General features: G+C 37.9%; 1 protein-coding gene across 1 annotated transcript in view; it reads left to right on the plus strand.

Annotated features, from left to right (window-relative positions):
* The window catches only part of METRNL (meteorin like, glial cell differentiation regulator), a 37094-nt gene extending 11114 nt beyond the window's left edge, over positions 1–25980 (plus strand). Inside the window, exons 3-4 of the mRNA XM_007431193.3 lie at positions 18275–18334; positions 21191–25980. Of these exons, the coding sequence (XP_007431255.1) occupies positions 18275–18334; positions 21191–21507 (377 nt within the window). The 3' untranslated portion in view covers positions 21508–25980. The remainder of the gene's footprint in view (positions 1–18274; positions 18335–21190) is intronic.
* The last annotated feature ends 208 nt before the right edge of the window (positions 25981–26188 follow it).

Raw genomic sequence — 26188 nt, forward strand, 5'->3', positions numbered from 1 at the left:
TCTAAGAGTGTTCTTCCTGAGTTTTTTTTTTAATGAAAGGAAGAAAAGTTGGGGTCCCTCACTGAGTTTGAATAATCTTCCTTTGCAGCTGTTCAGCAAGGATTCCAATCCTTTTATTCATTTAAAAAAGCACTTTACTTTGCGAGAGTTTTTTTCCATGTATTTTAAGTGCTTAAAAACTTCCATGCACTTGGTTTTCCCTGAAAACTCCTTCCTGTTCCAGAGCCAAGGTTTGCAAACTTAATTTACTGGAATTCAGAAATATAAAGTCCTGTTACCTTCAGGGTTTTTAAACTTATTTTTTACATAGGCAAGTTAAACTTTAACAAACATTTCTTCTATCTTGATGGGATCTGTTTCTTATAAGGCAGGCTCTGCTGGTTAATGGGCTTCCTATATAATGTCCAGTATGTAGTTGTAGGAATTTATAAATGCCAACATTCGACCATAATCAAGTTAAGGGATAATAACCAAGTATTTCCCATTAGAGTTTTGCTGAAGTTGAAGGAATATGCCCCTTGGGTATAGTACTTCTCAGGTGTACTGTATGGATTTATGGGAGTGGTGATGAGATGGTCTGTCTCCAAACATCTGCATGAGATAAATTAGACAGGTTCTGAGTAACAGCATTCCCGCACCAGCTGTATAGGATCTCTTTTGATCCTGTGATTCAGTTCTACTTCCTAACACAAAAGTATGACTATTTTCTCCAGCTGTATACTTGTTGAAAAAACAGTTGTATAACCATAAATGTCATACCATCATTCTCTTAAGATATGCTGAAAGGGTAATCATAAGTAGTCAATTTATCAGCTACTAAATCTGGGGATATTTAGGTTTAGTGTACCCTGCTATGTAAATAAGCTAGTTCAAACAGGGATACAAATATCATTATGAAGTTTAACCAGAATGGCTTATCTTCCTTATTTAGGAAAGAATGTATTCTGTAAGAGGCTACCTGATAGTTTTATTAGTCAATAATTTTGACTACAGGTGGCCACGTTTTATAGTTGGCATGGCATATTCAATCTTTACATGGAAGAGTTTATAGGAGAGAAAAATTTTGCCTGACTCATTGTTTTTCCATGTGCTTGCATTGTCCTTTCAAATTCCTCTGAAGTGCTGATCTTTGGATATGCTTTGCTTCCATTTTTTTTAAGTTAAGACCGTCTGTACATTTTCTTATCAGTTGGATGGCAACACCATACCTCACCAAATTTGCATCAAATTAATAGCATTGTTATGGGATCTCCAGCTAAGATATTTTCAAGTGGACTCTTTAATTCAAGTTACCAGTCAAGGTGTCATCCACTGAGCTACAAAGCAAGATCATTTTTCCAATCTGTGTCCAGCTTCTTGGATTGATTCCCTGTCAACAGATAGTCTTTGAAAACCCTGATGTAGCTGGGTTTTCACTGTAGCTTTTTAGCAAGCAAGTCAAGGTGTCTCTGATTACATGCTAAAAATAATCAAATTCGTTTTAGCTTTTCACAGGGCTCATTTTAATAATATCTTGGGCTCAGGCACACAGCAAAAAGTTAAGAGGCTTTTTGGATATGAATCAAGATATTTTATCCTTTTAGGACTGAACTGTCAGCAGTTAGTGCTGGTTACAGTGAAATGCTTCATCCTGGTGAATATCCATAACAGAGAGCACAATATTTTAGGAATGAGGAAGGACTATTTGGCCTAATTCCAACATTTTAATTAGGCTTAAGCGGGTAGCTGATATGCCTGGGCCAGGTTCTCTTGCTTTTCTCATTTTACTCTAAATGTAATCCTCTTTCCAACAGCAAAAACCTTCCAGAAAGGCAGGAGTTTTGAACAAAGAATTGCAGTTTAAACAGTTCCTAGGTGACCGTAAAAAGTCATGATTTGCCTTAGACTTGAAATAATAAGGCTGATTTTTCCACCTAGATGAAGCCCTTTTCTCAGCTGCCAAGTTGACTCTTGAGTTATTCATTCCCCTTCACCCCACAACCTGTTCTAGAGGGCTTAAATTTGGGGGACGGAAGAAGAAACGGTGGAAGGATGTGAGAGGAAAGAGTCACTTGCTGTAGCTTATTTAAAGCAACCTAGGCCCTAGAACCAGCTTTGCAGAGTTTTACTAGCCAAACATACATAATGGCCTTTTCGCAAAAAAGCTGCATTTCCAGCTTCAGAGTATGTTATACCCAAAAGCAGTGGCAGGAGGGGGGTGGGAAGCTCTCCATTTCCAGTAAGGATGGAACCTGTTCTATAAAATCAAAATATTATAATCCATAAAAGAGGCCTTTCTTTCTTTTGCTAATCTTCCACATATACTTTTTTTTTTGGGTAGCTGGTTCTGCCAGTATTTGGAATAACGTGATACAGATTATTGGAAACATAACCCCATATCCTTATTTAAGAAAGAAGCCTAGTCAGTTTTAAGCCAGCGCTAGCTTCTTGTATAATTTTTGTTCTTTTATTGATTGAATTGGATAAGATTATTCTGGTCTCAGTACAACCATCTGGGAAGGAAACTTTTAAGAAGATGAAATCCTATGGAATTATGCAGCCAAGTGGTTGAGGCTGGGCTGTTGACACTTGGAATAATAAGACATAGAATTTCTACATTAGTATTTGAGAAAGGAATTGGACACAGTCAGAATATCACACTGATTATTGCTCAGGACACAAAAACAAAGAACAACATTGCTTTCATAGTCAGGAAGAATATAGCAAAAACAGTACTTGGGTACAAGGTAGTCAATGACTGAATAATATCAACTAGACTTCATGGACAACCCATTAATATGACAGATATTTGAGTTTATGCTAATGGAAAAAGAGGAGATTGATGAGCTTTATGGTCAAGTTCAATCTGAAATCGACAGAACATGCAAACAAGTTGTGCTGCTTGTAGTTGGAGGCTGGAATGCCAAAGCTGGCAAGAGTAAAGATGAAAATGCAGTTGGACTATATGGCCTGAACAACTTATTGGTTTCTGCTAATCCAGGGATTTCTTCATTGTTAATACAATTTTCAAACAGTCAGTGCTTTTATACATGAACATCACTAGACAGAGTACACAAAAATCAAATTGACTAATTATTGGTACAAGAAGGTAGAAGAGCTCTATTATAGCAGCAAAGATGTGGTCAGGAGCTGACTGTAGAACAGATCATAAACTGTTCATGTGCAAATTCCAAATCAAGCCAAAGTGGAAGAACAAAGCCAACAATTTTCCACAATATGATCTTGAGCATATACACACCATTTTTTAAGAAGAACATCAGGGATTGCTTTGAAGTCCTGAATCTCATTAATAAAGAACCAGAGGAATGTGGAATGAAATCAAAAAAGTTGTTAAGGATGAATATGAAAAAAGATGAAGAAACAGAAGAAAGCATACTGGATGTCAGAATGGTGGAGATTGTCAAGAGGAGAAGTCCAAGCCAAATGTAAACCCAAGAAAGACAAAGATCTCAGTAAGGAACTTAACAAAGAATTTCAGAGATCTGTTAGAAGAGACAATAAACAGTATTACAACAGCATCTGTAAAGACATTGAAGATGGAAACACACACAGAAAAAGAACACAAGGATAGTGTTCCAAAAGATCTCTGAACTCAGAAGGAGATTCCAATAATACTAAAACAATGCACTGTTAGTAGCTGATTCAAAGCAGATCAAACAAACATGGAAGAATATACAGAAATTTTGTACAGTGGTAATGTCAAGATCCAAGATACCTTAGAACATATTCCTTCTTTATGAGACCCTCTAGTATTAGAAGATGAAGTTAGATCAGCATTCTGGTCATTATCAGATTAGAAGGCTACAGAAATTGGTGGAATATCAGCAAAAATATGGCAAGCAACAGATGAAGAATCAGTAAAGGTTCTAACTTGAAGTATGTCAACAAATTTGAAGTATGACACAGTGGTCAATAGACTGAAAGAAATCAGTGTATATATCAATATCAATGAATATTGAGGTAAATAGCTTCTGCCTTTTAAGATCAACTATCAACAGTAAAGGAGCATCACAGTATTTTGGACACTCAACTAGAAGGTAGATGGATTCAATCACTGTTGCAGTGGATACACCATTGGTAGACCTGAAGACCCAGTTTGGGGACTGATCCTCCTGGAAAAGGCCTATATTTGTGGTCACTAAGAGTCATGGAACATAATTACTTGAGAAAGGAAACTGCCACATTGTGTTGTGTGAAGAGGATGGGGTTATATATCCATGATGAAATGGGAAGGGGGTATAGTCTTCAAGTTGAGCATCAAGTCCCATTTTTTAGCCTGATGTATAAAGTTAACTTATAAGGCTATTAAATTTAATATCTTAGCTTTTATCTCAGTGGGGCTTAAAACTGAGTAAATCAGCCTAGGATTATATTAAAATTAAGATGATAGACTAAAGGCATTTTACCTGCACTTGAATAGAGTTGAATGGTGAGGGCCAGCGTATATACAAGCCCTGCCCCCAGAATTTGTACATACTTGGATGCTAATAGAGAACTTTGTGCACTTAATTCAAATGCTGAAAGGAATATAAGCCATTGAAAAGCTCTTACCAGCTTATCCAGGAGTCCAGATAAAATGGTGATTAAACACACAGCAGTTTCTGTTATTAGGAAAATACCGAGCAGAATTGCCAGAGGCAGACACTTCAGTGCTTATGGCAGCTTTTTCTCCAAGCTTATGTGGATATCAGTGTAAGTTTAATTGATCTTAGTTCTAGAATTTAAATTGTCAGACCTTGGGTTATATGAGTGCATACAACCAGAAGGTACAGACATACCTCATGTTATTGCTCTTTGCTTTATTGCACTTTGCAGACATTGCATTTATCAAACAGCATCACATGCTACAGAGGAAATTTCATGAAAGGAAATTCGATGTGGCAAACTTCACTGTTGTCTTATTTTAATTTTTTTAATTAAAGTATGTACATTATTTTTTTAGACATAATGCACACTTAATAGACTACAGTATAATGTAAACATAACTTTTATATGCACTGGGTAACCAAAAAATTCATGTGACTCACTTTATTGCATTATTAGCTTTACTGCGGTGGTCGGGAACCGGACCCGCAATATCTCTGAGGTATGCCTGTACCCAACCACACTCTGAAATCAGTACATAAGTGGCAGAGGCTTCTGAATTTATGTTGCAATGTATAACCCAGTGCACGGTGTCTGCTAAGGTAGCTTTCTCATGCAATTTTCATTCCATGTTGGAAGAAATTATTCTAGGAGGTTTTTTCTCTGTGATTGTGCTTTTTTAGTCAGCAGTGGCCCTGGCATACTGTACTTCGAGCTTTGATTTCAGCCTTCCTTGTCTGCAGCTCTAAATGTTGCCATAAATTGCACAAAATTAAATGACAAAAGTCTGAAATGAACCAAAATCCATGCCTTCTCACACCTATTCCCTCTTCTAGAAACAACACATAAAATATTGCTTAGCTTATTTTAAAAGGCTTCCTTTAAGGCTTCCTTACACTTTGATCTTTTTTTCACTAACTTGCTCTCCAAGTTTAAGTTTAACCAGCTTCTAGTCATTTAATTCAATTCCACTCCAATCTGGATTCCATATGGGGTTGAGACATTTTACTGGCAGGGTTCCAACCTGGGTTAATATATACCAGTGCTTGCTGTTATTGTCCTGATACCAGAGGGCAAGGGAAAGTTATTTTTGTGCTTGAGCAGAATACCAGATAAGAACTTTTATGTATAAAAGGACAGGAAACTTGTGGTGAGCTACTTTCTTGGAGCAGGTTTTTTTTTTCTTCCTCCTCCTCGTATTTTAAGACCTTCTTCCTCTCTGTTCTATCAAAAAGGATATTTAGTATAGACTAGACAACCCATGACCTGTTGGGTCATCGTTTCAGAGATATTTCCTTACCTAAACAGAGAAACAAAATGACCAAGGGCAAAAAAAGCAGTGGGAGGGTGAGCGACTTGCTGCTGGCCTCCCATTGACTTTGCTTGTGGGAAGCTGGAAGGGAGCATCAAAAATCTTCCTCCCTGCCTCCCTCCTTCCCCCTTCCCTCCCTCCCTCCCTCTTCTTCCTTCAAGGGCTCCCTCCCTCAAGGAAGGAAGAGGGCTCACCTGTCAACCCCCAGCATCCCCAGTTAGCCCTATCTTGTCAGCAGGCATCCAGGTTGCTCCTCATCCTTCCCTCAATGCCCACCACCATTAAGAGGTTTCAAATTTCTGCCTTGTTTCCAAAGAAGCCAATCACCATTCACCCGTTGGGCCTTGCCACCAGCCAGTTGGGCATAAGGGACAGAGGAAGGCGTGAAAGAGGTCAGGGATACGCCCATGACTATCATGTGACTTGGGCTGACTGCAGTGTAGCAGCACTGTAGTGCTGAAGCACCCACAAATTTCAGTCCCATGGGAGTAATGGGTCCCGGATTTTGGACGCATTCTGTAAGCCCATTTGAGGTACCTTAGTTCAAAAATTATTGCCCAATGATGCACCGTTTCACCCAGTTGAAGGTTATAGATACAAGAGTTTTAGCAATATACAGACGGAATTCCTAATTTCTGAAATGAAGGTTGGCTGAGTCGGGAAGTAATAAGATATGCCTTCAAGCTTTGGAAGGTTCACAGCACCCTAAGGAAAATGTAACCTGGGCTGGCCTCACAACTTCAGAGCCACTAGTTCATGATGGTCATGTGATTGTTCCACAGTACCAAACGTCTAGTAGAGCACAGTGCTACGTCACTGGTAGAAAATAGTATGTCATAATAGATTATCAGTGGGGATGGGGAGAGGACGGCAAACTAAGAAGAGGATTGTGCCATGAACATCCCAGATGAATTGGTTCAAAACCAGCAGAGACATTGTGTTGGTTGCATATTAGCTATTTTACAATGGGAAGGTCCCTCTGGAACTTTTCTGTTATGGACACAATTCTAATCACAATGACAGAGAGGACAGAGCGTTAAAGCCCCAGGCATTACCAAGGCCTCAGCGCTTTCTTTTCTCACCAGATGTGATTATCATTGTTTTTCTTGTTTTATCCACACAAATATTTGAACAAAGTGAAAAATGCTAGATCTGCTTTGGATCTCAGACCCAGGAGGGGTAGATGGTGGGCTGTAGCCTCAACAGTGGACTATCAGGTAGTCAGATGATGATGATTTCTACCCTATCTTTTAGAGCAATCCTCGCAAAGCAGTTTACAGGAAAAACGTTGTTGCAATCCTTGTGGGAAAAGCAAAACATTTAAAGGATCAACATATTTTACTTCATAAAAGCCTATTTCTTTTTACTGTTCAGAAGTCAAGGGTATGCAAAGAGATGTGCCAATTAAAAATAATTGGTGAGCCAAGAAGATTGTAGTAATCTCTCTATGGTGTCTAAAACTACAATTACAACAGGGACTGAAGTTATGAGAATCTGGCAGTAAGCTCTTCCAGGTCTGCACAATGTAAGTGACTCACCAACCCTGCACAGCAGCTTTTTAATTTGTTACCCAGCCCCCCTGTATTTTTACAGTGTCAGATAGGAAGCAGGAGCAGGAAGCTTATCAAGTCATGGTGGGCAAACATGAGCAGTTGTGTTTGGGTCACAGATATATCCATGCCTGGAGTACACTTTTGATGCCACAAAAATAAGCACATAAATTGTGGTGGATGGGGTTAGGGTTAGGGTTAGGGGATGAGAAAAGACCATTTAAATAGCCAGCACTTATTTTCCTGGCTTCTGTGAAAGCTTTTCGTTTAAAACTGTACCCCAAACTGGGATGCATCCCCTGGTATTTCTTGTATCTACTTGAAACTGATGGCCTAATCCTTTTCTAGAAAGAGTTTAATAGGAACTACATGAAACCAAGTTAGAAGTCAAGGATCTTTGATTCATCTTGCACTGTTAAGAGTTTACATTCACTTATAGTCCTCTAAGGAGCTGCATGTGCAGGGTTTATCCCATTTAATGTTCAAGATGGAGCAGGAGTATGCACCTTCTTCGTGGCTAGGGGTTGCAGTTGGCAGGACAGCTTTTGGGAGGGTGAGGGTTTTAGTGGGCATGGCAGCGATGGAGAGTTGATGAGATCATATCATAGACATGGTCAGGGCCAGGATTTCTGTTTTTCCCCACCTAGTTTTTTTGAGACGAGTGGTTCTGGGAGTTCTCCCCCACCCCCATGTTAACTATGTTAAGCCTATTTTAGGGCTTAATCTAGAGTTTTCTTACCAGAGAACATCAATGAGCCATGCCACTTGTCAGACTTATGCCTGGCATGGCAATACATCTTAATTTTCCAAACTCTTCAGGAACTTGCTTCCAGCAGAAGCTCATAGACACAGTATGCTTGGAAAAGTTCTAAGCTACATTCTATGCTGGCTGGGGAATTCTGGGAGTTGAAGTCCACTCATCTTAAAGTTGCTAAGGTTGAGAAACACTGGCTTATATGTTTATATATAAGTTCTAGGAATTAAATTTTGGGCCTTTTCAAGTAAGTGGAAATGTGGCCATTCTCTTCCTCACCTTGCAATTAGGAGCCACCTCTCTAGTGTTTACATAACAGTTCCCTCTAGCCTGAGAAGGGCTGGATTCCACTTTGCCAGCTTCAGCCTTTATACCACCAATGTTTTGGCAACTGTGGTTGAAGGGGCATTAGAGGAGCAATTGAGAATGGAGTGGGTCGGGTTACACACCCCAAACTAGAGCAGCCCTTTTGAGAGAGATGCCTGAATAGCACACTATGAATCAAGCTTGGGTTTCTGTATTCTCCTGTGTTTTCCCTGTGTGTGGTGATTTCTGGGTTTCTGATATCAAGGCAAATATGAGTTTGCTTGTATTTCTGAAGTAGCCAGATTATTTTTCTATAAAATTGGAAGTGCGAGAGGCTAGCTCACATAACCCTTGTTATTTTCTTGTCAGACACCTAGTTACTGCCCGTGGGATTCCTGAGTTGAGTTTTCTGAAATATAGTTTAACCTGTAAATGTTTTTAATGAAATATTGTAATCCCAGTAGGCATAGTCTGCCGGTGGAAGAGTGGGGTAGTTTTATACATTAAATGTTAAAAAAAAGAGTGTTTTTTTCCTTAATGTTTTCTTTTTATTGCAATAAACTATAAGTCCTAACAAAAATTAAAGGGAATTTGAGATTAATAAATTGAACAAATTACTAATTTAAAAAAAGACCCCACCATTGAGAACACCTAAGCTTTGTCAATATATTCTGTAGGAGGAAAGCCATGTTAGACTAATCAGAAGGAATCTGGTAGCGCCTTTAATTTTATTAAAAGCATAAGATTTTGAAAGCTTGTGCCTTTTAATAAAATTTGTTAATTGGAAAGGGCTATCCGAATTCTTCTGGTTAGTATATTCTGCTTTCTTTTGGGCTCCAGTTGTAGATCCAAATTGCTAGGTTGCTGGTAGTGAAAACTTTCCTTCAGTGTGTAGGTCTCAGGTTTTCAGTTAGTTAAGACAGTCATTGAGCACCCTCTACTTTTTATTTCATTCTTGTGTCCTCATGCAGAACTTTTGTTGTCTGACCCAGGTTTGAATGGATTAATTTGCTAAAATAATGAATATGTTGATGAAGAGTCTTTCCTGATGACAAAGAGATGACTGATGAGTCACATCAGAAATGGGGTAAAAGGGATGTGATTCACTTCTTCCCCAGGAGGATTAGTATTCTTATAATCTAATAAATTATTCTGCTGTTTTTCTCTGAGGGGATACCTTCTTCCTAATTTGGTCACTCTGGAACATTGGGAAAAGTTTGAAGTATTTGAAGTAATGTATTATTTTTGTTTTTGGAGAAAATCTAAAGTGGTGTCAGAACACCAGGAGTTAAGAGTGCTATATCTAATCCTTCATGTGATAAATACAGACCTGTAGTTTGTTTTAATTCAGTGAAGCAAATGAGCGCGGAGATTCAGCATAAACGATAGTGCATTTTTTTCCACCCAGTTTATACCAAACTACCAAATTCTGGTGATGCTTGAACATGAGTTCAGTTATTAAGCAGAGTTTTAAAAATCATGCAAATGCTCTCTCCATCAAACCTCCAGCTCAATTTATGAAGGACAGGAAGAGAAAGAAATAGGGCTAGACCATGCAGCCCCATTCTCCGAACATGTGAAGCCCTCCATATATTCAGCTGAAAACTTGAAATGGATTTAGAATTCTATTACTTTAAAAGAAGGAGGAAGCATTTCCTTACATCAGGAGTAGGCAACATGTTGCTCTTCAGCTGTCAGCGATTGCAACTTTCTTGGGTCCTTACCAGTGGCCATGCTTTCTTGGATTGATGGGAGTTGTAATCTAAAACAGATGAAAGGCACTAGGATACCTATCCTTGCTTACTTTTTTTCTAAACTAAATGTCTCAAATACAACTTCTCTTCATGGTACAGTTACTTTGTTTGCTTGATCAAAAAGTTGTCCTTTTCTGTTCCCTTTCCAGGTCTTCTAAAACCCTTGTTTGTGTTACAAGGATTAGAAATGTGACTGGTCCTTTGATTTCTGTGATGGTATGATTGGCTATGTTACTTTTGATCCTTTACCCCTAATAATCCTCAACATAGAATTCACCTTTCTTGATGTAGCATGGATCTGTTTTTCACTAAGCTCTACTGTTGTCTCAGGTTCTTCCTCTGACAGTCATTTCTAGATTTGATCCACCATTGTATGTGGCATGCCTGGATTTTTCTCCCCACAATGAACTTTTTTTTTTAATCTACATTGAATTCAGTTTGTTATTTCATTGCCCATTTTACCTGTTGAGAAGACATCTTTTGCAGAACATAAATCACACCACTCTCACTCTTTGCCCTCTGTGTGCTAGAACATTTATGAAATAATTGAAAATACTGGTCTTATTACAAACCTTTGTGGGGGACACTGTATTCCATTTGTGAGGACTGAACGTATTCATCCTCTGCTCTTTTTTTTTTTTAAGTAGTTCCTGATCATTGAGAATATTTCTAAACTTATGTTTTTGGAAGACTGTCATTGACAATGTAACTGCTCTAAATGTCTTGATATTCCAGGTCAGATTGGCAGCATTCCAATGGCAAACTATTTTGCTGTTTCTATCAGAGTGAATCAGAGTGTTTTAAAAATGAAAATATTGTATTTTAAAATAAAATTTGTGTTTTTAAAAAATAAAGTCAAAGGGTATATGCTACATATCTTAAACAAAAAGAATATGTATAAATCTGTTCTTAGATATACTGTAGTCTCATCCTCCCCATTTCCATGATCCTTGATAAAAATGGTTTGATTAGGTCTTTATGGAAGTACCTGATTTATGTGGTTATTTCTAGCAGCATGAATAACATATTTTTGTTAATAGGGGGCTGATAAGGAGGGAGTTGGTAAACTTTTGCTGCTGTTGTCTACTAAGTCTAGATTGCTGGTCTCATAAATATGTTGTACTATCCTGAGCAGTTCAATGGGACTTATTCGCAGGGAAGTGCAGGTGCAAAAGCTGTAGCACCTAATTAGTGGGCAGCTTTGTTTCCTTGTTCATCACGTTTAATTAGCTTGAAAAACAGGTATTTGATGGAACTTGTGTAGGAAATACTGGAATTACAAACAATATATTAATACAATGATTGCCTTGTTTTCCATTGATGATAAATAGTGATAAAACTGACTCAACTTGAATAATGTGTACTCCTTTTTTATATGTTAAAAGCAGTTCTCTCTCTCTTTTTTAACTACTACAAGTATCAAGGGAGTATGATTCTTCCTAGAGTAGCAGCGGCTCTTCTTCCTGCTGCTGTTGTGGTTGCTTGGCCCTTGAGGACCCCCTCACTGAAAACAATTCCCAGCTGTTCCTAGTTCCTCATCTGAAGTTTTCAGTCCAGTCAGATTTCATCATAATTGTTGTCAGCCTTGGGGAAAATTTGACTTTCAGAACCCATATATAATTATGGAAAAACTACTAGTGTTGGAACAGATTTCCTTCTGTAATGAATATAATCAAGGCCTGACCACTACTATCAAAATAGCTGCCAATAGTTCAGCAAGTAGTTTATTTTTGTCTGAATTTTGGATCAAAACGTTGCTGCATATCGGTTTAAAAAACCCCCATAGATTATGCTCTCTCATACAGTCATGGAAGTATCAAGTGATTTGATTTTAATGAAACTTGTAAACAAGTAACTAGATTCAGAATCTGCTCCAGCATTCTAAAGATGAATATTAGAATGACAGAAACACTTGTATCTCATTTCAAAGTTCCAAGTTTGACATGCTATATAATTTATATAACTTTTCCATATAAGCATATTGAGGTCATTCTCTTGGATGGATTGGATGCTTTCTTCAGTTCTATGCCTATGGCAGTGTTGTCCAAACTTGGCCACTTTAAGATGAGTGGACTTCAACTCCCAGAATTGACTGGCTGGGGAATTCTGGGAGTTGAAGTCCACTCATCTTAAAGTGGCCAAGTTTGGACAACACTGGCCTATGGCATAGACAGGTTGATATAATGAAACCAAAATGAGAATGTTCTAAGAGAAAACCAGTCCAGTCTCAGGAATTTTGGGGCTTTTTCCCTCCTAACCTCATTGATAATATTAAGAAGTGGTTAAGGGTGCAGAGAAGATCAGAGATGTCCTCAGGTTTAGAGTACCTTGGTGCTCTCCTGAAAGTATGCTATATTGGGAACTTCAGGATGTTTGGAGAATGTTAAAATGACAGTTAAAGTGGTCTATCCTCATCCTTGGTGGATCTTCCAGAACTGCTGGAGGCACAGCCCTTTTGTATACAGCCTGGTGATGATGCAAGGCACATCAAAACGAATAGGTTATGTCAGATGAACCCTTGCCGTGACTTGATAGGCACTTCTCTCACAAATAAGAACATCCTTCTGGTATTCCAAAATATTTTCTAACAAATTACTTTTGTTCCTGGAGGATTATTATGGACACCCACCAAACACATTCTGCTTTTTATCTTGGTTGCTTTTCAAGGCTATAGTGCCAGAATGCTTCCAAGTAGTAACTAGAGGTGAATTGTTATTGGCAGCTGTAACATTGCTGGAAGATAACTGAACATTCATAATCTCCTGGTTAAAAACAAACTAACAAACAACCCTCAGAGGGCAAAGCATTTCTTTTAAATACTCACTAGAAATTTTGTTCTGACAATTTTATATCCAGTTTTCCCTAGAAATTGAAGGAAAACGACTCACAACTTTTGGGGGGTTTATTTCCATGACTTCCGCAGTAACAATATAAACTAGGAAGGCAGGAACTAGAGGCACCTGGATCTCTAATCCTGTTTCACGTGACCGTGTAAAAATATACCTTTCTCCCCTCCTGCCACCCCATAAAGGTCTTCGGATGCATTAGGTAGTAAAGGTGAAGAGGTGGCAAGGCATATCTTCAGTTAGTTCAAGTCATACTACATCAGAGGAATTCCTAGTTGATTTAACAGTGAGACAGTACAATGACAGCATTATGCCATAACCTCTTTAGGAGGGTTAACATCCAGACATTTGAAAATGCACTGAAACTGCTTTTCCTCTCTTGCAGTTTGGGGTATTATTGTTGAGCATCTATGAGGTTTGTTTGTTTTGGCTTGGAACCCTGAACACTGAGATTGTCTAAACCATCACCCGAAGCAGGAAATATAATAGCGTTGTTGTTCTTAACAGCATGGTCCAACATTGAGGAAATTAGATAGCTTTGCTCGTAAATTGTAGTAGTAAGAGATGACACACTAACTAGAAAATCAGTATGGAAGTGTAGGAACATTCTGTTGATAAGATTTTCTTTCCTTATGTAGATGTCTTGATAAACTCAACAGAACACTACTGTATAACTTTGGCAGCTGCTTAACAAACAGCTAGACTTAGACAATCAAAATGTCTTTGGACTTTGAATAGCTTCCTTTAGAATATCCCTAGTTGCTATTTCTTCTCATTTCTCATGCAGTAGCACCTGTGTATTCAAGTTTTCATAAAAAGCAGTAAAGGTTTTGAGCTCTACTGTTGTCTTTTTTTCAGCAACGGCACTGAATAAAGTCAAGTATTTCTTAGGTACACTTAGTTAGGGAAAAAGTGTCACTGACAAAATAGTCTATTTCTCTTTCCTCCAGTTTTATGAATGACCTTCCCCTAAAAATAGGGGGGGGGGGGGTTTAGCTAGCAACTTGTCTGTTAAAGTGATATCACACAAATTGCTGTTGCTGTATTCTGTGACTTGGAAGTCTGTACATCAAAAAAAATCCTTTAAATATAGTCATTCATGCTTTAAATAATTACTACATAAATCCTAATGTAATCAGTGAGATTTAAATTCATGAAAGTGAGACTCTTCTAGTTCTCTGTTTCCCTAAGAGCCATCTTGTCATGACCACTGTGGAGACTGACCATAGATTCTTAGCAGAATTGATGATTTCTCATTTTTATGATGAATGTAAGTGCCCTGTTGGGATAACAAAGAAAGTTGTAGTTCACTGATTCCATTTTTGGGTCTCCAGTGAGTAGATTTAATTAGCATGCTGCTAGATAGGGCAGACCTCTGAGTCAAAAGGAATTCTATAACTGAATAGGGTATTATAGAAACATCTGCACCACCTTCTCTGTACAAGTAGCTGGCTGAGTATAAAAAGCAGCTACATTCTTGCCTTGATTAGATTAGCATAGGGTGTCTCTACTATTTCCAGACTACATAGTTCTTAGAGTTGTAACAGATCTGGTCTTGAGTTTCCACTTGATCTTCCTGTCTTCAGATGTATGTGTCAACCATTTCTCTTGTAACATACTTTAATTGGTTTTCTTACATGAAAAAATCAAGTCAGCCATCCAAGAGTTCATTCTGTGAATGTTTATGCAAGTTTATATCATAATTTTCACTGCATTTTATAATGCATTTGCTTATGCATTATATGTATATGTGAATGTTTATGCAAGTTTATATCATAATTTTCAATGCATTTTATAATGCATTTGTCTTCTGTAACAATTATCACTTCAGTAACTAGGATGTACTTATGCACAAGTTTTCAGCTAGTTTTTTTTCATGTGAACCATTTCCCAAGTACGTCAAAATCTGTGTTAGGGAAAAATGCTCAAACTAGAAAGATGCTATTTAAGCTACTGAGTCTAATCTTGTGCTCTGTGCAGAAATACAAATTAAGAATTCATGATTGATGGCTGTTCCTCCAATCTTGAATCCAAGATAACATTTGATTATATTCAGTTTTAATTTTAATTGAAAGCAAGAGCTCCAGCATTACATGGTCATTTCTCCCTGTGTTCCTGCTACTTCCATCTCATTGACTAGGTGATATCTGTGTTTTTATGAATATAAGCAGGGTTTTTTCCCCCTGGCAATAACACCAAAGTGGTTTGCTACCTCTTTGGGTTGTTTTTTTTTTTTTAAACTTTCCAATTGAGTCTATAGTCCCAGCATTTCCTGATGGACTTCCACCCAAGTATTCACTAGGTCTGATCCTGTTTGGCTTTTTGAAATCAAGCAAGTTTAGGTATAGCCAACTGCTGTGACTATTTCATTGTCTGTGCCATCCCTATTGGCTATCAAATAAAGGATAAGAGAATCCTCCTGTGCCTTCCTTCATCCTCTGAAAGAGAAAGTTTGTCAGCAAGACAAGACAGACACTCTTTGAAGGACAATGCTTGGCAAAATTTGTCTCTCAGATGATGTCATGGTAGTTTAAATCCCTATCACTGCTACTTCATGCCTCTTTGAAAGAACTGCACTTTGCTTCTGGAAAGCATCATCCGTATCTTCTCTTTGGTTGGATAAGCCACAGTAGATACTAATAGTATTGCCTGCATTCATTCCTCCATTTATTTTAACCCAGATATCTTCACCATGTTAATTCACTTGAATCCCTTAGCAGATATGATAGTTTTAATACACAGTGCAACTTCTCAGCCCTTTCTGTTACTGCTGTTTAGAGGTGTGCAATTACTTTGAGTATGAAATGTTTCAAGCTTAAAATGTCTCACCTCAGGTTGGAAGTAACTGCTTCAAGCTTAAAACAGCTGTTAAGCCAGTTGTTTTTCAAGGTCAAAAGTGTTTTGAGTTGAAACAGGGGCATTTAGAATTCAGAACTCTTGAAATAACCTGATTCACGTTCCAGACATTCTGAATATAAAATAGGTTGAATACCCTTGAAACTTCTCCTTTTGAATAAAATGTATCTTTGCTTGCTATATTCCAATCACGGGAGTCATCTCATTAGGTCTCTGTAATACCTATTAAATCATATTTGCTTTCCTGAAATAAAAGAGTTAAAGCTCATCTTTATTTCTAACACCTGGCAATTAGTGTTCAGGCAACAAAGGTGATAAATATATGAGCCAGTTCTCAACCCTGATTTTCATTAAATGGTTTAATAGACCCCATTAGAGCAGCTTTCTTCTACAGGACACAAGTCCTTACATAGTCCTTCATTTGAGGCTTTTGCTCTGAATTCCCTCCAGAGATGGTAAAACCTTTCTGATGAAGGACATTTTTATCAGCCTTTATGCAACTCATCTCATGCAGCCTGGTAATTCAGACTATGGTCACCTGTTCGCTTATAGTATACTGTGAGTTGCTGATATTCCCATAATAGTGGCAGCTGAACACCATAAAATATGACATGGATAAATTTAGGAGCTAAGTAAATAAATGCCTTTGTGATAAAACCTGGATGGTCTTCCCAGTCTTCGTATTTCTGTCGTTTTTAGCCTTTGATAAACATCTCACACTATAGGCTGTTATTTCATTACAGTTCTGTCTCTTCTATGTGAATATGCATGGAAATGGTTTTGGTGTGTCTAATGGCAGATTTTAAGAAACAAATATGTTTTGTAGGTATGTCATTGGAATAATGGGATATATCTGTCTTACATTATATATATCTATATAGATGTACATGTATGTATATGTATAATGTAAGACAGATACACACACACACACACCCCTTCCCTTTGCTGAACCACTTACAGCTTATATTTTTTCAACTCTCTGAGTTGACTGGACCACTTAATTACAGGACCACTTCCAGTATTCCTGTAATTAATAACAATGAGCCCTTTTGGAGGGAATGACAAAACCAGGTTCACACTGTAAATGGGATAGGCAGGAGGAAAAAATGTCAAGGCCTCAAAAGAATATACAGTATTTCTACCCCCCACTCCCATCCCAAATGTCCTGAAAGAAAATGGAGGAAATGGCCACAAGACCATTTAATAGAGCAGAATAAATTAAGAGCTGGAATTTATTTCCCAAAGAAGAAAAATGAGAGAACAGTAACAGCTCAGAGTTGTCTTCAAGGAATACAGTCAGTGAAGAGTGAGACAGTGTTGAGGATTCAGTCTTGAAATACATAAAATGTGTGCGTACTGGTCTTTTTTAACCAGAAAGTAAGCATGAATGGGTTCCTTAGTTACTTCACTGTGGCAGCTTTCACAGGGAAGTTGTGGTTCATGCAGGAGAGGTTAACCCCCCTGTCCAAATATGCTGTGGTGCTGAACTATATCAGGTCTACTGTCTTCACTTTCTAGTTTAAAAAAATCCAAGGAAAAACATGGAGCTACACATGGTATCTTTAATGTGTAGTGTGACCTTCAGACCTCTCCCTGGCTTCACAAGCCAGGGATGCAGGTGTAGACTGCCTCCGGCTTTGTCCCACAGCCTCATGGTGCAACCGCTGCTGAATAAAGGCTACTGTGTAAGGGCACAAAACAGCTGCTGTCTCTTCCCTAGATGGCTCTTTTTTTTTTAACTTCCTCTCTCTCTCTCTAGTCTCCTTTAGGCTCAACTACATGTTATGTTTAAGGCATGGCTACCAGCTGCATCTTTATTTATGTTCTTATTTTTAAACAGGCTGACCAGTTTTGTAGGGATAATCAGGAATAGTTTTTCCTGTTGCAAGTTCTGATACTTGGAATAAAGTCCTAGAATCAAAAGTCTTGAATTCTGAGTGCATGTCATTTGCAGTAAGTTTTGCTTGCTGGATCTTGAGGAACTAGTTAAGAAAGTACATCCTAGAGAGGTAACATCTGCCATCTTTGCCAAGGGAACTGTTCTGCAAGGGGATACAATTCCATGTAGAATATAGATCAGTTTCAGTAAAGAAGCTTACCAAAAGATTATTGCAAGAGAAAATTATATTTAATAGCATATACAGATTATGGACTATTCAGTTTTTAAGAGATGGACATTTTCATAGAGAATATTGATCTGGGGCGGTAGATTGCACATCTGCTAACTGATTTGAGTGGTGCATTAAGGCGTGTCTGTGTGGAACATTTACATTCTTGAGATACTAAAATGCCCTTATTTCTTTCATTCTCAGCTCCCTGCCGACCTTGCAGTGACACGGAAGTTCTCTTGGCTGTCTGCTCCAGTGACTTTGGTAAGTTTCCTTGATTTCTGAGTGACTGCTGAGTTCACCATTGCTCTCTAAAAATGCCATTCTTTCCTTGTGATAATCTGCTAGATTTGGCCTGCAGAAACTTCAGCAAACAGTGAACAAACTGAAAGCCCCAGATTGTAACCAACAAGGGAGCCCTTTTCTGCCCATTTTGGAGTAAACAAAGTGTGTCCGAGAAGTACAAAGGGAACAAGGGAGGAAAAGCCTTTATGGGGTTTTAGTTCTGAAGAGCTTCAATTAAACTCATTGTGTTTGGCTAGTTCTTTTCTGCCATGGACAAAGAAAGAGACGGGCTTTGGTAATAGTGGTGGAAGTTCAAAGGTTTTTAGGAGCAAGTAATAGGAATTATCCTCTCGATGTTTCTAAATAGACCCTTGATAAAAACCAAATGCCTGTTTCTGTGGAAGTTGTTTTTAAAGATGAAGTTTATCTATAATCCTGCAGGGGTATAACCAGAATAGGGTCTTTATCTTACTGGACTGTTTGCCTGTAAGAAAGGAAATCGAGTGAGACTTTGTCAGGAATAAAAAATATTCTCTTTTACACTGGTCCAAAAAAATCTGACCAATTCCTCCTTAAGGGTTACCTTTTAGTAAGCCAAAATGCCATTTGGGGAGAAGGGTCTTATAAAACCTGAACAGACCCAATTCAGAAAACTTTTCTCTGAGTCATTAAAAAAAATATTTTGATGCATCGACATCCAGTAGGATTCTTCTGTAGACTCTCTGGATAGGAAATGCTGTCCTATGGTTGGACATGATCAGTATGGTTAGCAGAGACCCAGCAGAATTATGTATTATTTTTCTCTAAGTACATTTTGCCTGCAAAGATTGCCTGTTTGAAACGCTTAGACCTCAAAAATAGATGTAGTGATCTGTGCCAGCAAAAGGTATCCCCTTTTCTGTTTTGTCTCCCTCAAAGAGACAAGTGGTTTTCCTTAGTATGACTAGTGGGGTAACTGTTTTCCTCTTTATGGTAGCGAAATAGCATTGAAACAATTTTCCCACGCTTGGAATCCAAAGTAAATGTTGTAATGAAACAGCTGGGCATGTCTGGTCTTGGACATGTGGTGCTACAGATATAAATACAGTCTGCTAGTATTGTGGATAGAAGAGGGCCATATTCTGAACAGGGAGGAGGATCCCTGTTCAGATATTGTAGTGGGATTGCTGTAGCTCTGTCTTATGGAAAATGTTGCCTAGACAGGTGGTGGCTTGCTGTTTATATTTCTCCAGGGCAGAATGCCAGAGAATTCAACTTAAATGTTACTGGGCCATTAATAGAATGTGATTTAAATTTCTCAATTGAATTTTGGTGTAGGCATTTATTTATTTTAATAGTGAGGCTTATCCTGTTTAACTAATAGGTAAACTGTGTTCTCCAGGTGTTTTTAACCTCTCCAGGTGCTTGTTTTTAGGTTCCTTGGCACATGGCTATTTGCAAGGGTTTGTCAGAGCTGTTGTCTGAAACTTTCAAAAAGCTCCACGTTGCCCCTTTCTTCATGCTAGCTTTGTAGATGAATTCCTAACTTTTTGAAAATTAAGAAAATACTTGTTTCCCTATTTTGTGATCTTTTGTAGTGAATAGAATGTTCTTAGATACAGCTGAAATCAAGAACTGCCAGGACTCTAAAACCCAATATTACCACAGTAGGCCTTTAGTAGATTAACCATGGATCATAGTCTTTCTTAACTGTAAGCCCTTCAAATACGTTAGATTAACACTGCCCAGAACTGTAGTCTGACATACTTGGTTATCAGAAGATTGGGGAAGGGTAGCTTATGATATATTTTCTGATTATGTAATAATTGACAATACATAAAAGAGTTTTTTTCCCCATTTTTTTCCTGTTTGATTTGCATTGAGGAGATAATTTGACTTACACTGGAGGATTGATGCTTACCATACATCAATATTAAGTCTTATTGGGTAGCCATAGCAGAGCATTTCCCAAACTGATGTCTCACATTTGTGCCCAATCTGGTTGACTTGAAGGGAGTGGTAGCCCAGCACATTTAGAGGTGACTACATTGAGGAAGGCTGCTATAATAGGAAAACTAGATTCCAAAAAGTGTTGAAGTTGTTTGTGAAAAATTGTGATCTGGAGAGCTGCTGGTTAAAAATCAGTTCTGATTATTTTCTTTTTCTTTTTAACTTCCTCTGAAACTTCTAATGATATTTATGTATGGATCCAGTGCAACTGTGGTTCAGTGCAGTACTGTAGGACACCTAATGTCCAGGCTGGGGATTATGGGAGTTAGGAACCAATATATCCAGAAAACAAAATTTGGGGGGAGACTTGTTTATTTTATTTTATTTTTATTTTTGAGAAATGGATTTAAAATGGACCATTCTTAATCCAGATAATGCATTATGTTTGTTTTTAGTTTTAAAAAGTTGTAGCTTGGGGAGTCACTAGTAACAAACAATGAGGTGAAGCTGGAGAGATACTCATATAACACTACAAAAACTGTGTTTTTCCTGATGTGTCTTAGGTACCTGAAACACATTGCAGGAAACAAATCTTTCAAAAATATTGCTCTATGTGCATAAACCTTGCTACAAAACTTAAGATTTCAATGCAGCAATATATAATTAAACCAACACACTGTATAAGAAATTAGTTTTAAGAACACAGTAGAGTTTTGCCTCACTTTTTTGGGAAGTTAACATCTGGTGTTGGCATCCTCCTTTTTTTTTTCTCCCCAGGATGCCATTGAGTAAATAATCTGCTATCCAAAATCCCATACATATTAAAGGGAATAATAACATGCACATACAAAAATAGATATCAGGGCATATCTCTATCTAAATTCTTTTGTCTGTGTTTCTTCCTAGTTGTCAGAGGTACCATCCAAAGTGTAATCAACAAGGAAGATCAGCAAGATTCCATTATCAACATAAACATTAATAGAATCTACAGGCAGAAAACAAGGATCTTCAGCTCTGCTGAGGAGAGTAGCCAGTGGCAAGGACAGATCAAGACTCTGCTTCAGTGTGGGGTGAAACCAGGAGAAGGAGACTTCCTCTTCACGGGCAGCATGCACTTTGGGGAGGCCAGGTTAGGCTGTGCCCCACGTTTCAAAGACTTCCAAAGGATGTATAAAGAAGCCAAGGACAAAGGACTAAATCCATGTGAAATTGGCCCAGACTGAAATGATGTTCTTCAGCTATAGGTTACTCTTAGAGCTCAGCCAAAACTAATTTTTAGTTGCTACAGATGTGCTGATTTAAATGGAACTAATAACTGAGAGAGGAACCACCTGATGTCAGGAACACAATATTCTCCTTTAAAGAGGTCTATTAGAGGAGACTAGATGAGCATCTAGTATGGAGGATCATTGAAGTCCAGAGACTCCTTATTGCTGCTGGAGGCTGGACTCTACGAATTCCAAGGTACCTTCTAACCCTATCATCTTACAACTACAAGAACCACACAAGCCAGTCCTTGTGGCCAATGGCTTGCTTATGGAATTGACTGAAGTACAAAGCTGGAATACAATCCCATCTTTAGTCCATTTGAACTAAATTATTTTTATAACTTCCCTGGGGTGGGGAGGAATGAAATGCGTCACAATCCATGTCTTAAAAATATCAGTCAACCAATGAACCTTGAATCTTTGTAATGCTAATGTTTAAAATGTGTTAAGCAGATGTAGCATTTTGCATGATATACATGGACGACAATGTGGTAGAAGCCGGTGAACCCATTTTAACATTGATGCTTTGTTTAAAAAGAAAAAAAAAGCAAAAAAAAAAAAAAGCTTGGTGTACAATTTTTTTTAAATTGTTTCTTATGACAGAAATTTATGAAATTAAACACTTGCTTTTCTTTTTAAAGAGAGAGAATGTACAATTACCACCTGCAGTTTATGTTCAGAGTGGATGAGTTGTTTCCATTCCAGAGAAATAAAATGTTCCTGGATTTGAGCCAATGTTGTTGTGATTCCCATGCTGCTGCTGCCTTCTGCACTTTTAAATTTCACTGATTGGTATCTGTACCAAGGTGGCAAAGAAGCTATTTTAAGTGCAGGTTCTGTTTGTGTACAACACTCACATCATGTTCCAGGGCCTGGAAGCTTGCCTTCTGTCAGAAGGTGTTTAAGGAGCTTCAAGGCAGTGTCTTGAATTGTAACACCCTAGCCAGCACACCATAGCAGCTTTGCTCAAAAGTTAGTAATAGAAGAATATTGCGGGGGGGAGGTGGCTGGGGACTTCTGACACCCATCTTAAAGTTGCCAAGGTTGAGAAACACTGCCCTATACATTTATCAATCTAAGTACAGTATTTTTCAGAAATGTTGTACTTTAATTTGACTTGAAGAAGTCACTTATAAATGAGGTTTGGTGTTTCAGAAAAAAGTATAACGTAGACATCAGTGACTTTAGATACCTGACGATTTCTAGCCCTGAACATCCACCGTAGAATGAGATACAGGTACAGTGCAGATGTCTAAATACAATCCAAGTGCGCTTGTTCCTGATGTATGCTTATCAATACGTGTTCATTGGGAGCTGAATTTTTTTTATTCCCAGTTTTATGATCTTCAGTATTAATCCTCCACCCCATCCTGTAACATTCTCAGCTTTATTATGCTTATTATAAGGGTTAAAAAGCTGCAATGGTAATTTAAAACAAAAATAAGAAATTGATTCTTTAATATTCCACAAGAACTTTTGGAGGTGGAGTAGCTTCTGTAAATTATAAAACCAATTTCCCTATATAATAATTCACTTCAATTATTGTTGCTGTAGAAGAACAACTCAAAGAGTTTTTCTGCATCTATTTTTCTGCATTCAGTGGTTTTTTTTGGTTTTTTTTAAACTTATAAGATGTATTGGACCCAAACTCTGGGATCTAATGTCTTTCAGCTACTTCCATTTGACACTTTCATAAATGTGTATACTCCAATTTTGTCTAAGAATGGATCTCCAAATTCACGTGTGTGTGTGTGTACGTGCACCTTCAAGTCAGTGTTGACTCCTGGTGGCTGCCTGGATAAGTCCCTGCAGTTTTCTTGGCAAGATTTTCAGAAGTGGTTTGCCATTACCTCCTTCCTAGGACTGAAGAGAGTGACTGGCCCAAGGTCCCCCAGCTGGCTTTGTGCCTAAGGCAGGACTAGAACTCATGGTCTCCCAGTTTCTAGCCTGATGCTTTAACCACTACACCCAACTGGCTCTCTCCAGATTCACTTACAACAGATTTAAATATGTCTACTGAAATAGTCACAAATTGAAAATTACAATCAAATCAACAAATAAATGCTCAATAATAGCACACTGAATTGTTGTTGGTGTTCTGCTATCCCCTGCCAAGGCAATAAAAGCTTTCACGAGGAGCGCCTAAACACTCACAGTATAGCATCTCTTCCCCTCTTGGGCCCTTATTTAAATCAGTTTCCTGAATAAGTCTTCAGGCCTTCCAGGTTTCTTCTGAAGAAGTAAAAGTTCTTCTGATTATATCCCCACATTCTAAAGTTAGGATAATGTTATGCCTTCCCAGTGTATCCATGAAGCATCTATATTTGTCCTATAAATGTGGCTGGAGCCTGGCTTTTCTCCTGAAGTTACCAGCCACGCTGATCACTCCCTTCCCAGCTCTATTCTAAGGTCTTTGTCCTCCCCGCATCTCATGCTTTGCCATATGGCAAGTTCTCTTTTGTGTGGGAAGTTTTCAAAATTGCTGACATGCATTGCTACATGCTTATTATCCCAATACTGGCAGGTGCACCCATAAAAATTAAAGACTCTATAAGGGAGGAGTTGACAGTAATTTAATACACAGCCCATTTTTGAACAACAAAAGTCTTTAAGTGGAATATCATGGTCATGATCTTGATGTTGGGCCACACCGGATGGCCAGTGATGCTACTCCCGGTCTTTATTTTGTGCTGTCAAACTTAACCTGTGGCTAAGGCTGTTTCTCTGAAAGGCTGTCAGATCAGTTGAAAAGAAGGGATGGTGAGTTGTAAATTGAAGTGGAAAGCCAACTTTCTTGCTCTGAAAGGAGACTTTAAGTATCTGTTATGAATTGCTATTTTCCTTCACACTAAAGCTAATATATAAGATTATATGGTTTTAAAATTTGGCAACATTTTAGGACCCAAGGGTTTTTTCTTAAAAATATTAAAGATCCTTTTGAAAGGTGAAGCTGATGATTTCAAAGACGTCAATACTCATTTGAATGTGTTGTTATAATGAATTAATTTAAAGCAATAATGTTAATATGTATGACCTTTCTAAACTTGTATTATAAAGTATTATAATGAATTTCAGGAAAATATAAACTACTATAGACTTTCAGCTATGGCCTTTAACAGCTTGACTTGTGCTTACATTTCCTCAGGTGGTTGGGGACTTTTGTATAGCTGGAGAGGAGCCCATCAATCACAGAAGAACATGCCTCATATTAAGTGTGACTACTTTATACCAGTTTAATTTTCATGGAAAACAAGATAACATCTTCACTTAGGATCAAAGAATTATTATCTTTGTAAATAATAACACGTTCAGTATGGCTTCCCCATAAATCATGTTTCAAAGTAAAAAACTTCTTAATTCCTAATCTCTTTGATTAGGAGTTTCAAGAGTGGGTTGCCTGGATTGGTAGAGGTGTGTACACCCTGAACTGGAATAATAAGGGTGTGGCAAATAATATCTTCCTGTGGTAAATTTGGAGCATATCATTGTAATTTTTTTCTGTTTTTGGTATTGTACCTGATTGTTAGTGTAGGTTTTCCTGTAAACAACTTGTGCAAACTGGCCTCTATCCAAAAAGAGCTCATCTACTCATTGTAGCAAAATGTTCCATACAATTTCCTAGAAAAGGATGGGGCAAGTAGATTTCCAATCCACTAAAGAGCATCAATTTGGGAGAAGAGTCCCTGTTCCCTCTGATAGTTGGTGGGCAACCTTTTCTCTTCCAGCAAGTGATGGAATAATGACCAATCACTTTGGTAATGGGTTGAAAATACGAGACTGCTGAATGGCAGAGGCTAGGAATACCTGTTTGCTATATACATGCAATCTCTGATAAACCATCCACCCAAAGTGTTGTTTCAAAGAAAATCGATATCTACAATTAGGCAAATAGATTTTACAAATAAAACCTATTCATGTTGTTTTATTAGAAGTATTTAGATTAGACTTTCGGAACCTGGGATCCTCCAGATGTATAGATTTGTAAGTCAAGTTGGGAAGAGCAGGTGTGTCCCACTGGGGAAAGTCGAGTTGGCTGGAGTATTTAAGAACAATTCCTAAGGTTGGTACCTCTATTAGAGTCCCTCTTTTAATGGCATCTAATATGCAGCTGAATCTCTGCATCGCAATCACCAAAAAGCGTCCCCTGCTTGCTTTTAAAAATTATTTATACATCTTTGTATTTCAAAACCAAATTTTCCCAGGACGGTTTGCAATACAATAATGTACTAAACTGAACTGAACTGAATTACATGTATACTCAGGATAATAGAGGTTTTTCCAAGGTAAGTGAGTATTTGATTACACACTTGTAAATCTCAAAAGTGGCCATTAACCATTAAGCAAAAGTGCTGGAACAATGATTTTTGGAGATTTTGACCCGCAAATGTATGTTTCTAATTCTAAAATAAAGTTTTGTCTTAATCCTTGGCAGCTGCCATTCTCCTGATACATTTTTAGAGTTTCTATAGAAATTGCTGCATGGAGCATCTATGTAGTTTCATCTTTGAAGCTGTAAAAGTTTATCCTTGGTTAGAAGGTAGATGAAAGGCTTTCAAGGAAGGATATATAATGTCTTTCCCAAAAGTGAACTTCTGACAATGTTATCAAATCTTTCTTTTTTATCATTCTCACTATT

This window comes from Python bivittatus, unplaced genomic scaffold (assembly GCF_059951505.1).
Source record: "Python bivittatus isolate LINGU-HERP-01145 unplaced genomic scaffold, Pbiv_v1 ctg000080_np1212, whole genome shotgun sequence".
Taxonomy (NCBI): Eukaryota; Metazoa; Chordata; class Lepidosauria; order Squamata; family Pythonidae; genus Python; species Python bivittatus.